Genomic DNA, 14,115 nt, shown 5'->3' with positions numbered 1-14,115 from the left:
ATTCTGCAAGCAAAACAAAAATTTCCTGGAGAATGTTGATATTTGGTTTCCTTGGGGAAGGCGGTGTCTATCTGGTAGGTCCTTTGCCTCCATTCCTGGGCTATTGCAGTGAACGAAACCCTACATTGGGATTGTGCATATGTTTGGATATTGGCCTGAACGTATGGGAAAAGTGAATTTCCTCTGGGTTGAACTGCCAAACAGCATGAACTCTCTAATGTGCTTCACAAATGCCTTAATCCCTTTGACTTCTGGTTTCTTTCCTGCATCCTTCAGAATATCCGTGTTTGGGATTTGCTTGATCACTTTTGTCTCCAGTCCATTCCTGGCAGGACTATCTCGTTAGGAAATTGCCCGATTGTTGATGCCTATTACAGCGAGTTAAACAATATGCTTATCTGCACCACCTTCACCGTGAGTTAGTTATTTTACCATTTAACAGAAGACATAATGTACCCTTTTCTTTCACAAAAGGGAAAAACATATTTTTTCTCCTTTCTTTGCTCATCTTTCTCGCAGACATCAGTAAGGGATTAATTTTTGACTGAAGTTCAAAGACTTAGTCTTGTTGATTTAAATTCACTCTTGTGCAAAGGGCCAACTCAAGGCTTATGCACCGTTTAAAACTTTAGGGCTTACATGGGACCAGGGCTGGGTAGGAAATGTCTTTCCCAACCTGCAAATGGTTTTGAGAGTTTGAAAATGTTACCATCAGCATGGGAATGGAAGATTGAAATCTTGACTGTTCACAAATGAAAAAAACCGGAGAGCACATCCCTGTTTGAGCCGGGAGGTCTGGTTCCCAGCTGGCATCGACATACCTGTGCTAGTTCTGCTCAAGCGAGCACCCAAACATAGCGGTGTGGTTGGAGGTGTTGTGGGGGCTAGCGGCTCAAGTACAAACCCAGGGAACCGGAGTAGCTGTCTGTGCTGTCCTGGCTTTGGAGCAGAACCAGGGCAGGTTTTTGTACACCAGCGAGGAATCACGCCTCCCGGCTCGAACAGACGTCGTGTAAGCTCTTGGTTGGGGTCAACTGAAATGTTTTTTGTTTTGATAATTTTGAGATGTCTGATTTTGGCCCTTTTTTTCTTTTTTTTAAACTTTTTCAGTCTGTCTTGCTTAAGTTTCAAAATGAGAAGTTGTTTTGAACCGCAGAACCAGTATTTTTCTTTTTGAAAATGTTAAAATGAAATGTTCCAACTATTTTTCAAAGTTTTTTTTTCTCTACGTTTTGTTGAGTGGGGAAACTTGCTGAAGCAGACCCCATTTCATCAGCAGGTTGTGTTTCACCAAATTGACATTTCTGTTGAAAAACCATCAAAAAATCCCAACCAGTCTGGCATGGGGCCTTGTGCCTGAGGTGAATGTCCACCCACTGAGACACAGCGTGGCCTAGTGGAGACAGACTCAGGAGCATGTACTTTTTAGTTTCGTTTCTGCCACTGGCATGCTTTGTGGCCAAGTGGAGGTCAACTAACTTCATTCTCTGTACTGCAAAACTGGGACAGTGATTCTCTCTAGCTACCTCACAGGGATATTGTAAACAAGATTTTGACTGAAATTCTCATTTTGCTCAAGTGAACAGAGCATCAGTGGGACTGCTCACATTCGTCAGGGGAGCAGGGTTTGGCCCTCTGTTGGGGTCTGATCCTGCAGAGTCCTGAGTGCTTCCCACAGGGTGCCATTAGTTCCTATTGAAGTCAATGGGAACTGCATGAGCACAGCACTTTGCAAGGTCCTGCCCATAAGTGTTTTTATAGTGCTTTGATGACATAAAGTGCTAAATACTGTCAGTGATACATGGTGGTGGTATGCTGGATTTTTATTTAGTAGGCGGTTCGGAATAGAGATGCAGATATTCACTGACCATGTCTGTGGATGGACGCGAATCCAAATTCTATATCTGGAGCCCTGCAGATCTGCGTATATCCGTGGGTATATGTGGACCATCTTTTTGCGGATTAGACATGGATACAAATTTTGTATCCACGCAGGGCTCTGCAGGCCAACTGATGCTCTGACATCAGTTCCAGATATCCCACCCTAAAAGAAGGAATACCTGGATGTAACCTAACATTCCTTCCAGTGTATCTGCAGGAGGATGGCCATCCTGAAAAAACATTGTAGCCTGGGTATTTCAGTGGACGAAAGTGGCACTTTGGTATCAGTAACACAGCAGTGCAGATGTTCTTGAGGTCCTGGTTTATTTTTCTTTGGGAGGTATAGTAATATTGGGGAGCTATCTTTGCTGATGGTTTCTCTGTTCTTGAAGCATGTAGATACCTTTAGTCTATGTTCCATTCACTGCCTAGAAGTGGCAGCTCTGATTCATATAATTCATCTTTTATTCAAATCCTGATGGTTCTTTTTGCAGAAATGTTTGTTTCTGCAGTTTATGGTTTTTTAAATCTATTTCAATCCAGATTGGAATTTTCTATGGAGATTTAGAATTCATGGAAACCATTAACTCAGAAGTCACGTCCCATGACCAGCCGCTATGTACAGCCCTGTATAACAGGAACTTCAAACAGGTGAGTGCCAGGATTATAAACTGCCTTAATATCTGTGGTCACTAATAAACTGCCGTAATGACATATCAATGTCTAATGCACTGATCTGCTCCCCTCCTTTATGTCTTATGACCTTGAAATGCCGAGAACTTGATAGATTGACAATATGTACTTCTTCATGGTGGTCTATGCAGGTGGTGAGTGGTTGCCATCGTGGGATGGTCAGAGTCTGGGATATCATGACTGGGCAAAAGATGATGCAGTTTATGACCTCGGAGGGCAAGCACACTGAAATAACAGCAATGGCTTTTGATGGGCCGGAGAGACGCCTCATCACTGCTTTGAAAGATGGGACAATCAAGTTCTGGAACTTCAACAATGGGGCCTGTCTGCTTGAGATGCCTCACTTGGATAAAACGGAGGTCAGCACCTCATGAAAGGAGAGAGATGTGTTTTATCAGCGCTTGTCACGACCATCTCTCCTCTGCTCCAGCCTGGAGTAGAAGCACCATTTCATTATCCTCGATTCAGCTTGCCAGGGAGCAGAGGGTGGTGCTACCATAGTGTTTTTTCTCCTAGGATAAGTAAGCGGGAGAAGACTGACAGACTGAAATACCAGTAACAATTTTACTTGGAAAAGGGGCCCTTTTAGGGCCAGACTATCAAACTGTCTGTAAAAACCCTGCAAACGTTGCAGAGGCATCCATTGTGCATATAAAACCTGCCTTCCTACATGCAGTTTGACCAAGTGTGACAGCAGTGATGGGTAATTTGGTGCACAATTATCTGACTTGTGCAAATTTTGCACAAATGGGGGAAGTGTGGATTTTGCATATGTGAGCAGATGTTTTCCAGGCAATTACTAGTTATAACTTAGCATTGTGTCTGTGTCTTTCCTGTAGATCAGTGGAATTCTGTATATCAATCTGAAGATATATGTGACTGGGTGGAGTAAAAGAGTTACATGGTACCTGTAAGTAGGAAGTGGGCAGGGGTTACACGATCCAATGTAAAAATGTATTTCCTTGGTTCCCGTTGCTGGCTCGTTATCTCTAACCCTGCTGTGTACCAAATGTTTCCTTAAACATACCAATGCCTAAAAGGTGAAGTGGATTATGGTCTTGAGAGGGATTTGTTGTACTTTACAGTCCACTTCCTTCTAACTTCATTAAATACACTGGTTTCAGAGTAGCTGCCATGTTAGTCTGTATTCGCAAAAAGAAAAGGAGGACTTGTGGCACCTTAGAGACTAACCAATTTATTTAAGCTTTCGTGAGCTACAGCTCACTTCATCGGATGTACGAAAGCTTAAATAAATTGGTTAGTCTCTAAGGTGCCACTAGTACTCCTTTTCTTTTTATTAAATACACTGTTCTTCCTGGATGACTGTTTGATCTTGCTTACCAGAGACGTGAAAGAAAATGAGGTAATTGAATACAAACACTGGAAATCCTACCACTCAGAGGACATCTTATCTATAGCCAAATACAACAGTCAACTCTTGGCTACTGCCTCCTGCGATGGAGATGTAGTGATCTGGAGTACAGACTCGGGACAGGCAGTCTGCAGGTTTAACGCATCCCAGAGTCCTTTGACCCTTACGCCAAACAGGGTAAGTTCAAGAACAGCTGCCCAGCTCTGTTTCCTACACAATTCAATGCTGCAATATGTTAAAGATGCCTTCCGATTACTGTTAAATTGAGGGGATGTGTGCACTACATTATAACAGGGTCAGCTAATAGGATTCCTCTGTCGCTACATACAAAATGGTGGGATCTAAATTAGTTGTTACCACTCAAGACCTTGGTGTCATCGTGCATAGTTCTCTGAAATGATCTGCTCAGTGTGCAGCTGCAGTCCAAGAAGTGAACAATGTTCGGAACCATTAGGAAAGGGATAGATAGTAAGACAGAAAGTATCTGTCTTAACTACCCTGACAGGTAGGAAGTTTTTCCTAATGTCCAACCTAAACCACCCTTGCTGCAATTTAAGCCCATTGTTTCTTGTCCTATCCTCAGAGGTTAAGAACAACAATTTTTCTCCCTCCTCCTTTTGTTCCAATGCTTTACAAGGCTGGATTGTGGGAAGCTTTGACCACTATGAACCCTCAGATCTTGTATTGAAAATATATTGCATTGGTATTTATTCCACATGTTAAAGGCTCATCCTTCTCTCACTGAAGTCACAGAAGTTATGAATGGGAGAAAGATCAGACCCTAATTTAGTCCCACTGGCAGCTACTTCTCAATAGAAACAGGGATTCTACTTCTCCTTAAGCTACTGCAGCAGAAAAGTGATGTTGCTGGCCAGAATGGCTGGGTCTGCTTTGCAAGTGAAGAACCCATTGCCGCTTCAGTCACGCAGCCCAGCAGATAGGATGGGATGTAGCAGTTTGAAGAAGGAAGATGGGAAAAGTCTCTAGGGACAGTTTCACCCTGAATGCAATTTTTGTTCCCATTGCTTAGGTGTTTACTGAGAGTAAGGAAGATCCCAGCAGAGGAAACATCCCAAAGAAACCATCAGTATCCATAAAGCTGAGCGGTTATGCTGAGTCTGGGAAAAAGAGTTGGGCAGGCTCGAGGACTAGCGCCTCAACTAGGCTTTCAGCGACTGGGAAGCCTTCGGTTTCCTTTTTTGGCCAAGGCAGAAATTTGGCTCCTGCTCCATCTGTTATAAGACAGTCCAGAGAAAAGCAACTGGATCAAGCTAAAGCACAGCAGGTATGGTTCTGTGAAGGCTCTTGTGATTTAGGCTAAACCCACAACAAGCTCTGGCTTGTTCCAAGCTGGGGTGAAGACATGTCACAGCGTAAGCATTGTTGTCTTTTACACAGTGAACCACGCCATAAACAGCAAATGGTAAAAATTCAAGGTGGTTTCCTGGTACTCTTGCTTCTTTTCACTCCCCACCCACCCCCTGCTGCCACTGCGTGGTTCTTACACAGCTCTCTGCTGCTTTTGGCCCTTACTCACCTCTGTCAGGGGGTCTCATGACTTGGCCTTATAACAGAGAACTTCTTGTAGTTAAGGTTGAAAGAAATATTGGCCCCTCAAAAAATCACTGTCATGTCTTACCACCCTGCAGAGACTGCTGTCAAGAAGAGCAGAACCTAATCAGCCTCCAGTGAAAGGCCTGGCTATAGGTATGTGGTGGTGTTTTTGATTCTGTAGGCAAAGCCTCCAGGAGGGGAAAATACTGACAGAGACAGTGATTCTCCCAAAGACCAAGATACTGCTGAAACCAGCAACCAAAAGCAAAACTATCCAAATTGGCAGGAAGAGCTGAAGGGCCTCCCGGCTGCTGTGGAAAAGGTTAGACATCTACATTTCTCTTTGACCTACCCAGCAATCAGAGTGGATGTGAGAGTGGACAGGGAACGTGTTGCTATGGCTTTCTCTTTTGCAGATACTTTTCCTGGAGACACGTGAGCAGTCCCCTGACACAGCCATTCTGCTAACCAGCTCTGCAGGTGGCTACATCTATGCCTGGTCAGTCAGTAGTGAAGGGGGGATGTTGGGCAAATTTCGGGCAGTACATGGTGATGATGTAAATGCAGTAGTCGGTACCATGTCCACGGATCCAGAGGACTTCATCTTGTTGACTGGAGATTCCCTAGGCTATATTAAGGTGATTGTTTTATGATGTCTGAGAAACAGCCTCTTTGAGAGTCTGACTCTGAAGATAAGGAATAAAATCATAGGATTTGTAACTTGTCTGCTGTTCAAAACAGACCAAACAGCTTGTTCCATTTGAAAGGCTGGGAAAGTAATGAGCTGTGTGAAAACTTGAGACCTTAATTTAAAACCCAGTGAATGAATGAACAAAGCTGTAGAGCAAATGGGACTATCTTTTGTCCCTAGAGATGTCACAAGAATGAAAACTGGGGGGTGAGTTATATGCACCACTCATATTATGGTGAATGGGAGCATTGTGACTGGTCACTTCCTAGCCAGTTTCAGGGGAATGTGCAACATGGTGTTTCTGTAAATGAAAATTAAAAAGTTACTAACAAAGTCTCTCCTTAGATCTGGGATATCGAGAATTATTGCAAATCAAAAGAGGTAAAGAAAGTTTCCAGGGCAGGAAAGACAGAAACATCTCATAGAAATGAGAACATGTTTCATGACCTAATCCCAAAATATTGCAGAGTTCCTGCCGGAAAAAATCCATCTGTGGAAACTAATGAGGTAGTGCATTTCAGAATCTGTGCTGTAAAGAGTTTATACATTATATTAATTAGCAGTAGCATAGCCTTGTTTCCTTAAACTCTCCTCATCACATTGGGTGGGGTTGGCATTTCAAGAGTTTTTTGTAGTGAACTGAATTTTCTGCGGGCCTCTAAGATGTCTCTGCATGATAAATGGGACTTGTGCTCCTAAATCATGTAGGTGCTTCCGAAAATCCCACCCTATATCCACAAATATTGCCCACGCATTTTTAGAAGCTTATTGGAAGTATGACTGTCAAGCTGTCTGGAGTGGCACTCAAGCATGAATACCAGCCTCAGGTCAGACTGCGTAGCAGCAGGGCACAAATCCCAAACTGGATGAGAGTTCTATACTTAGATTTCACCAACGAAGGATCAAGTGTGAACTCCTCAAGCACTTATAACAGGCTTAACATGGAGTCACAGACAGTCCCCTTGGGTGCTCCTATCTATCTTGCCACCCAGTAAACTTGCCTTTGTGTGATAGATGCTCCCTTACACCAAAAATTACAACTTCCCAGTCCCAAAGGACCAATCACTTACCCCAGATCAGCTACACCTTAGATCCTACACCAAAGACAATGCTTGTAGCCAATCCTATAATAAATTAACTAAGGATTTATTAACTAAGAAAAAGAAATGAGTTCTTTACAAAGTTAAAGCAGATAAATACGAATGAGTTAGTCTTAAGTTACAAAAGGTAATAGAAGCTGTTGTAATATGCAAGCTCTATAAGCCCTCTAGGGTTAACCCAGGGCAAACAGCTGGGGATCCCTTGCTTATGCTTAGAAATCTTTGCCCCTCATTGTTCAAGCAGCGTAGAGATATCAATTTCTTCATGGTGGATTTTTATTGCCTTCCTCCCAGAGTTCAAACTGATGGAACGAGTGCTTGTGCACGTCTCCTCTTTGTGAGTGTGAGGGGAGCAATTAGCAAAGTCTTCTGTCCCCTGATTTTCCACAATGGCTTGTCTGATGTCTGTGGTTCTTCTTTTGCTGGGCAGGAGATGACACCCCTTGTGGAAAACTAGTATTTCACACTTGGTAATGCTTCTCTTCTGACTGTGAGGTTTACACTTTCAGAGTAAACACTTAAATGCTACCTTATAACCCGGGATACAGACATTATAAGTGAGATTAATGCAGGCAGCAACTCACAAGCATTTCATAAATTCTAAACACATTTTTATAAATCTGATACCTATTTTAACAATACTAACACACAGGTGAGTCAGACTGGCTTCCAGCTGTGCATTTGTCATTGTACTGTGAGGCCTAGGGGCCTTGGTGTAAGCTGGCACTTGGTCTGCCAGTGTCACAGTGACCACCTCTTGAAATATTTGGTAGATTAACTAAGCTATGTGGATTGGTCTCATTGCTTTTGGGAAGGTATCAATAGATGTGCTGATGCATGACATTATTTTCAAAATAAATATCAGGATTATTTCTCTTTTTGGAGTGACATTAGGAAAACATACCTTTCTCCTCACCCTTGGAGGTGACCTGCATTAAATTGACACCACCTCAGTGAGGAAGGGAGGAGGTTCTTCAGCCCTTCCTGGCTCAGCGAGATGTGATTTCATAGCAAGAGGGGAAAAACAAATATACTTGCCTTCTTTGAATTGAGAAATATGGGCCAAGAGGATCCTGACTTTGTAGACTCCCTAGTATTGTACTGGATACAACCCATTAGGAGATTCCCAGTGGAACTGGGATACAAAAGGAAGACTTGGCCAGCTGATGCATACCGCTATCAAGATAGTTACAGATTATGGTCAAAAAGGTGTCAGAACTATAGAACCCTATAGAAAGAGGTAAACGGTGAGGTGGCAAAGTTTGCAGATGATACTAAATTGCTCAAGATAGTTAAGACCAAAGCAGGCTGTGAAGAACTTCAAAAAGATCTCACAAAACTAAGTAATGGGGCAACAAAATGGCAAATGAAATTTAATGTGGATAAATGTAAAGTAATGCACATAGGAAAAAATAACCCCAACCATACATACAATATGATGGGGGCTAATTTAGCTACAACTAATCGGGAGAAAGATCTTGGAGTAATCGTGGATAGTTCTCTGAAGATGTCCATGCAGTGTGCAGCGGCAGTCAAAAAAGCAAACGGGATGTTAGCAATCATTAAAAAAGGGATAGAGAATAAGACTGAGAATATCTTATTGCCCTTATATAAATCCATGGTACTCCCACATATTGAATACTGCGTACAGATGTGGTCCCCGCATCTCAAAAAAGATATACTGGCATTAGCAAAGGTTCAGAAAAGGGCAACTGAAATGATTAGGGGTTTGGAACGGGTCTCATATGAGGAGAGATTAAAGAGGCTAGGACTTTTCAGCTTGGAAAAGAGGAGATTAAGTGGGGATATGATTGAGGTCTATAAAATCATGAGTGGTGTGGAGAAAGTGAAAAAGAAAAAGTTATTTACTTGTTCCCATAATATAAGAACTAGGGGCTGCCAAATGAAATTAATGGGCACCAGGTTTAAAACAAATAAAAGGAAGTTCTTCTTCACTCAGCGCACAGTCAACCTGTGGAACTCCTTGCCTGAGGAGGTTGTGAAGGCCAGGACTATAACAGGGTTTAAAAGAGAACTGGATAAATTCATGGAGGTTAAGTCCATTAGTGGCTATTAGCCAGCATGGGTAAGGAATGGTTTCCCCAGCCTCTGTTTGTCAGAGGGTGGAGATGGATGGCAGGAGAGAGATCACTAGATCATTATCTGTTCTGTTCACTCCCTCTGGGGCACCTGGCATTGGCCACTGTCGGTAGACAGGATACTGGGCTGGATGGACCTTTGGTCTGACCCAGTATGGCCGTTCTTATGTACTAGCTTTATACCATTATCATTGCTGTCCACGAACCTGAAGGGATGAAAGTTTGTTTCTTGGTAGATTACGTTCTCATGGTATTTAAATACCATGGTGATAACTGCCATAAAAATAGCTGAGATAAGGTGTGGAGATTATTTATCAGTTATAAAGGTTTGTGTCATGTTTAAACAAAGCTGTTGTGAGCATCTTCACAAATTAATTTCTCATGTCATCTGTTCTGCAGGTCCTGGATGGCTGGAGTACCACCCTTATCCCCCCAGATCTTCTAAACTCTTGGAGGGGTCATCTGAAGAACGTCTCCCACATTGTGTATGTGGAAAAGCTCAGACTAATTGTCACATCCAGCTATGACTGCAACGTCAAACTCTGGATGCTCTCAGGCAGGCACATAGGTACAATGGTTTGGAATGCTAAAGCCATTCATACCAGCTGGTGTTTTCTAGACATCCACCTTGGTTATGAGACAGAAGAGACAAATAGATGTGTCACTTTTGCTGTCTTGTTAGATAAAACTGGCTTCCTAACTTAAGTGCAATTTGTTAACTCTAAAGGATTTTTATTTGGGTAGGATGGCTGGCTCTCAGCTCAGTCTAAATTGGACCACAGCTGACCCCACCAAAAACTACATCCTTAGAAATATTCTGAGCCCATCAATGCCGTTTTGGTTATAAGGTGAGGAAAGTGCTGCAGAACGGAAAGTGTCAGCCAACTCTCACCAAAGACTGTGAAACTAAAACTACAAGGAAGTTGCCTCATGGCTCAGGACCCAGCTGAAAATCTTCAGGGAGAACATTGCACATAAGAACGGCCAAACTGGGTCAGATCAAAGATCCATCTAGCCCAGTGTCATGTCTTCTGACAGCGGCCAATGCCAGGTGCCTTAGAGGGAACGAACCTCTATAGGTGAGCTAGCAATGCCCAGCTGCTGCCTGAAGCCATCCCAGGCATAGTGCTATTTCTTACTAAAACATTAAAGATAAATATGTGACAGCCCTTAGGAAGATAAAGTTGGTCTTTAGTAAAGGCTCAACTGGGAGCCTCCATGTTGTGGAAAGACACCAGTTGCATACAGTATTGCAGTTAAGAAAAATGATGCCATACAACTCCCATTTCTAGGATTTCCCCCTTTTCTGTAAATTTTACTTTAAAAGAGAAAAAGAAGATTTCAATCCAATTTGTCAATTTTTAAAAAACAATCTAATTTGTTGAGGGAAATGAAGGAAATGTTGACCAGAAATTCCATCCTGGATCGGAGAAATCTTCCTGATGAAATTTTAGTCACAGCCAATAAGTTTCCATGGAAAGCTTCAGTTCTGATGAATTGGCATATTCTGAAGAAAAAACGTTTTGTCAATACATTTCCACCCAGCTCTAGGGATCTGTAGCATAGTGATGACCATAAAGTCCTGTGTTTATCATCGGCTTCACTTGCAAAAACCTTCGTTTCTCCAGAGATAGGGGAATTGCCGGTCATTCCAAAGGCAAACAAGAGTGAGAGGTTTGCTTGTAGGCAGTTGTTAATTGCTGTGTCTGGGTTATCCATTCAGCCCTCATTCTGACCTTTCTTTTCTGCTGGTTTAAATGGCAGGGACCTTTGGGCAGTCATTGTGGAACGTTGGGCTGCAGTATCTGAGGCCAGCCAAGGTGCCATCGGAAATCCGAAGGGTTGGTTCCACTCAAACCCTGAAAGTGCTCAATGAGGGCAAGTTCCCGCACTGGGAGTAAGTGAACTGGAATGCGTCTTTGAAGAGTCACATTTAAGCAAATGCCTTTCTTGTGTGGAGGATAAATACGATAGCCTCTGTCTTTGTCACGTCTGGTTTCAGTATGCTGGTGCAGTCTGTATCTGAACTCGAAATAATGGACAGAGATGGTTAAAGGAACTGATTAACTCATTCATTTTTTGTCAGCAGGGTGGGGGGGTAAACCCAGTAGCTGCCATGATCTGTTATAAATCTCTGTTCAGCTGGTGTTCAATCTCTTTCTCCATGGGTCCAAGTTGGATTTTTAGGGCTGTCTCTCTTGGACTATATTTACACTAGCATTTTTGTCAGTAAAACCACACTCCTGACTGACACAAGTTTCACCGACAAAAGTGCCGGTGTGGAGCGTCTCCTGCTAATATATCTACCGCTGCTTGTTGGGGGAGGTTTAATTATGCTGACAGGTGAGCTCTTGCCCATCAGCATACATGGGAGACCTTACAACAGGTACAGCTGTGCTGCTGTAAGGTCTGTAGTGTAGACATATAGCCTTGGACTTTTTGGGGTCTGTAATATTTAGACTTGAGATAAATTCAATCAATTTTTCCATTCCCAAAGGGTTCCAATTACAAGAAAAATGTATGGAGCCTTATTGAAAGCATTCGATATGTCTGTGTTTCTAGGGCTGCTCTGAGGAGATTTGTTCCTTGTCTCACTGGACACTAAATGCCATAGGTCTAGTCCTGTCCTCACATAGACCCATCAGCTCTGGTTGAAACCACTGAGAGTAGTGAGGGCAGAGCTGGGCCGCGGGAGAGCAGCCAGTGTTAGAAGCAGAAGTGCTGAGTCCCACCACGAACTAGGAATTGCAGAGACCTGAGAGAATGTTAGATAAGAGGGCGGGGAGGGGCGAATGAGAAACGATGCTGACTTTTCCTGAACCCAGAGAAGCTCCAGTTCCAGTCCTCTCTTATTTTATCCTAATTATTTTGCATAGTCCAAATGCAGCATCTGCTTTAAATATTTCCTAGTTCAATGAGTAGGGTGGGCTCCATTCTGCTGCATTAGGGAAGAGGGGAAAGGCTATTAGTTTGCTGTGGAAGTTTAATCCTCTCCTTATGCCTTTGTGCCCAGAGATACTCGAAGCATTATGCATGCGCTTAGCCAGGAGAGGAGGCAGCATTCCATGCTGACGAATTTATTGCGAGGAAAATCAGACCTAATCTTAGATTTTAATCTGAACTTTAAAAAAATGATCCAGAAAGAGAAGCGACTGACCCATTATATGGATGAACAAATTGAGGCTGAGTGGCACCAGTGGGAAAACAAGGGGAAGCTGGTGAGGAAACCAGTATTGTTGTCTGACATGCTGTTTAAAAGGGACAATGTACAGAGGGCTGGAGGGAGAATCTTGCAGAGGGAAACAAATGTAGTAAACTGCCTTCTTTTTACTGTGATTATCACAGAAGAGTGAGATCCTGGGCTCCTCCTACAAGCAAAAAGTGAGGCGTCATTTATCTGAATTTCTCCCAGATGTAAAGGCCTGTGTTACCAACAAAGAGCAGGTAAGTTAAAGTCTTTCCACTGGAAGCTACACCCTCCGGGCCTGAATATCTGAGGGAGATGTCTTTAGTCCTTGACAAGGGAAAGGTGGTTTCAGATACAGGCACTGCAGAGGAGAGGGATCTTGCACAAATGGTAAGATGGACGGGAGCAGAAAGGAGGCAAATGATAGGAATGTGGAAAGAACAGAAGTTGGGTAGAGGCAGGTAGGACTTAGGATGGAGCAGAGGTTCTAAAGGAAGGCAGGCAAATTTTGGATCTTGAACAGGAGGCTGATGGGGGTCGGGGGGGGGCAGTACAGTCATTTTTTTGTGCTACTGCTGCTTGTTTTCCTTCTACGACTGCTACAAAACAAGGCCTAAAAGTGCAAAAAAAGCCTCTAAAAATTTCCAAACAAGACTTCTTTTGTCTTGTCCAGGCCAGGGTCTATCACTGTATCCAGTATGCTGACCTGCAGAATGTCACTCCTCCTCCAGTTCCTGAGATGTTGGTAGAGATGCAACAATTTCAAGCAAACTTTAGGAGAAAATCAAGGTCAGGGAAAAGGTTATCAGCTGCCATTTCTCACAAGCTAAATCTGAAAACCCATCAGCAAAGTAAACTGTCTTCAGACACAAAAGACTGAACTTCACTGAAAGAAGCTGATCTGGTCCTTTGAAATAGATTGACATGTAACAGGGGAAAAATGTGTAGGATATGTGAAAAACCTAACTCTGTTTTCTTAACAGATGCTAGAGTCCATACAATATATGGGCATCATTTATAGCTTGTAAGAGTCATAGACATTCTAGCCATCTAGTTTTATAAATGTTAGAAACAATTTTTGAACAGGTAATGTATTTGAGAAAATGCTGGATCTTGCAAATAAAGGAAACATTTATTTTATGTGCTAGGTTGGAGTTTAATGCAGTGCATGTTTTTCTTCGTGAATGAGACATGGAGCCTTGAAATGTTGCCAGTTGGAGTAATTCCACCTGTTAAATGCACCTTGTTGAAGAGCTGCAGAAAACCAGGATGGAATCTTTCACAGAGCTCTCAATACCAGAATGCAGTGGGCTTCATAAAGAAGTTAGGGTTGGCAGCGTCTAGATACATTACATGTCATTGGCAGGGTTGTCCTGGGTATGTAGCGAGGCGCCCCTCTGCTCCCAACAGTTAATGTGATCTGTAATCACGAGGAAAAAGTCTCAACTGTCATCATATGTCTAAAGTATTTAATACTAATACCTTCCCTGCAGCAGCTCTTCTAAGAGCTGTGTAGACTGTTACAACATCTCTGTAAG

General features: G+C 42.9%; 1 protein-coding gene across 1 annotated transcript in view; it reads left to right on the top strand.

Moving 5' to 3' along the window:
- Nucleotides 1-13,457, top strand: part of EFCAB8 (EF-hand calcium binding domain 8) — a 36,316-nt gene extending 22,859 nt beyond the window's left edge. Inside the window, exons 14-27 of the mRNA XM_074969708.1 lie at nucleotides 277-414; nucleotides 2,425-2,532; nucleotides 2,706-2,933; nucleotides 3,414-3,484; nucleotides 3,919-4,123; nucleotides 4,977-5,231; nucleotides 5,682-5,822; nucleotides 5,917-6,138; nucleotides 6,537-6,698; nucleotides 9,790-9,958; nucleotides 11,155-11,287; nucleotides 12,404-12,608; nucleotides 12,736-12,834; nucleotides 13,251-13,457. Of these exons, the coding sequence (XP_074825809.1) occupies nucleotides 277-414; nucleotides 2,425-2,532; nucleotides 2,706-2,933; nucleotides 3,414-3,484; nucleotides 3,919-4,123; nucleotides 4,977-5,231; nucleotides 5,682-5,822; nucleotides 5,917-6,138; nucleotides 6,537-6,698; nucleotides 9,790-9,958; nucleotides 11,155-11,287; nucleotides 12,404-12,608; nucleotides 12,736-12,834; nucleotides 13,251-13,457 (2,343 nt within the window). The remainder of the gene's footprint in view (nucleotides 1-276; nucleotides 415-2,424; nucleotides 2,533-2,705; nucleotides 2,934-3,413; nucleotides 3,485-3,918; nucleotides 4,124-4,976; nucleotides 5,232-5,681; nucleotides 5,823-5,916; nucleotides 6,139-6,536; nucleotides 6,699-9,789; nucleotides 9,959-11,154; nucleotides 11,288-12,403; nucleotides 12,609-12,735; nucleotides 12,835-13,250) is intronic.
- Nucleotides 13,458-14,115: the final 658 nt, after the last annotated feature.

The sequence above is a fragment of the Natator depressus genome, chromosome 13, assembly GCF_965152275.1.
Source record: "Natator depressus isolate rNatDep1 chromosome 13, rNatDep2.hap1, whole genome shotgun sequence".
NCBI lineage: Eukaryota > Metazoa > Chordata > Testudines > Cheloniidae > Natator > Natator depressus.
The sequence above is the reverse complement of the archived record's forward strand: the minus strand, read 5'-3'. Positions and strand labels throughout refer to the sequence as shown.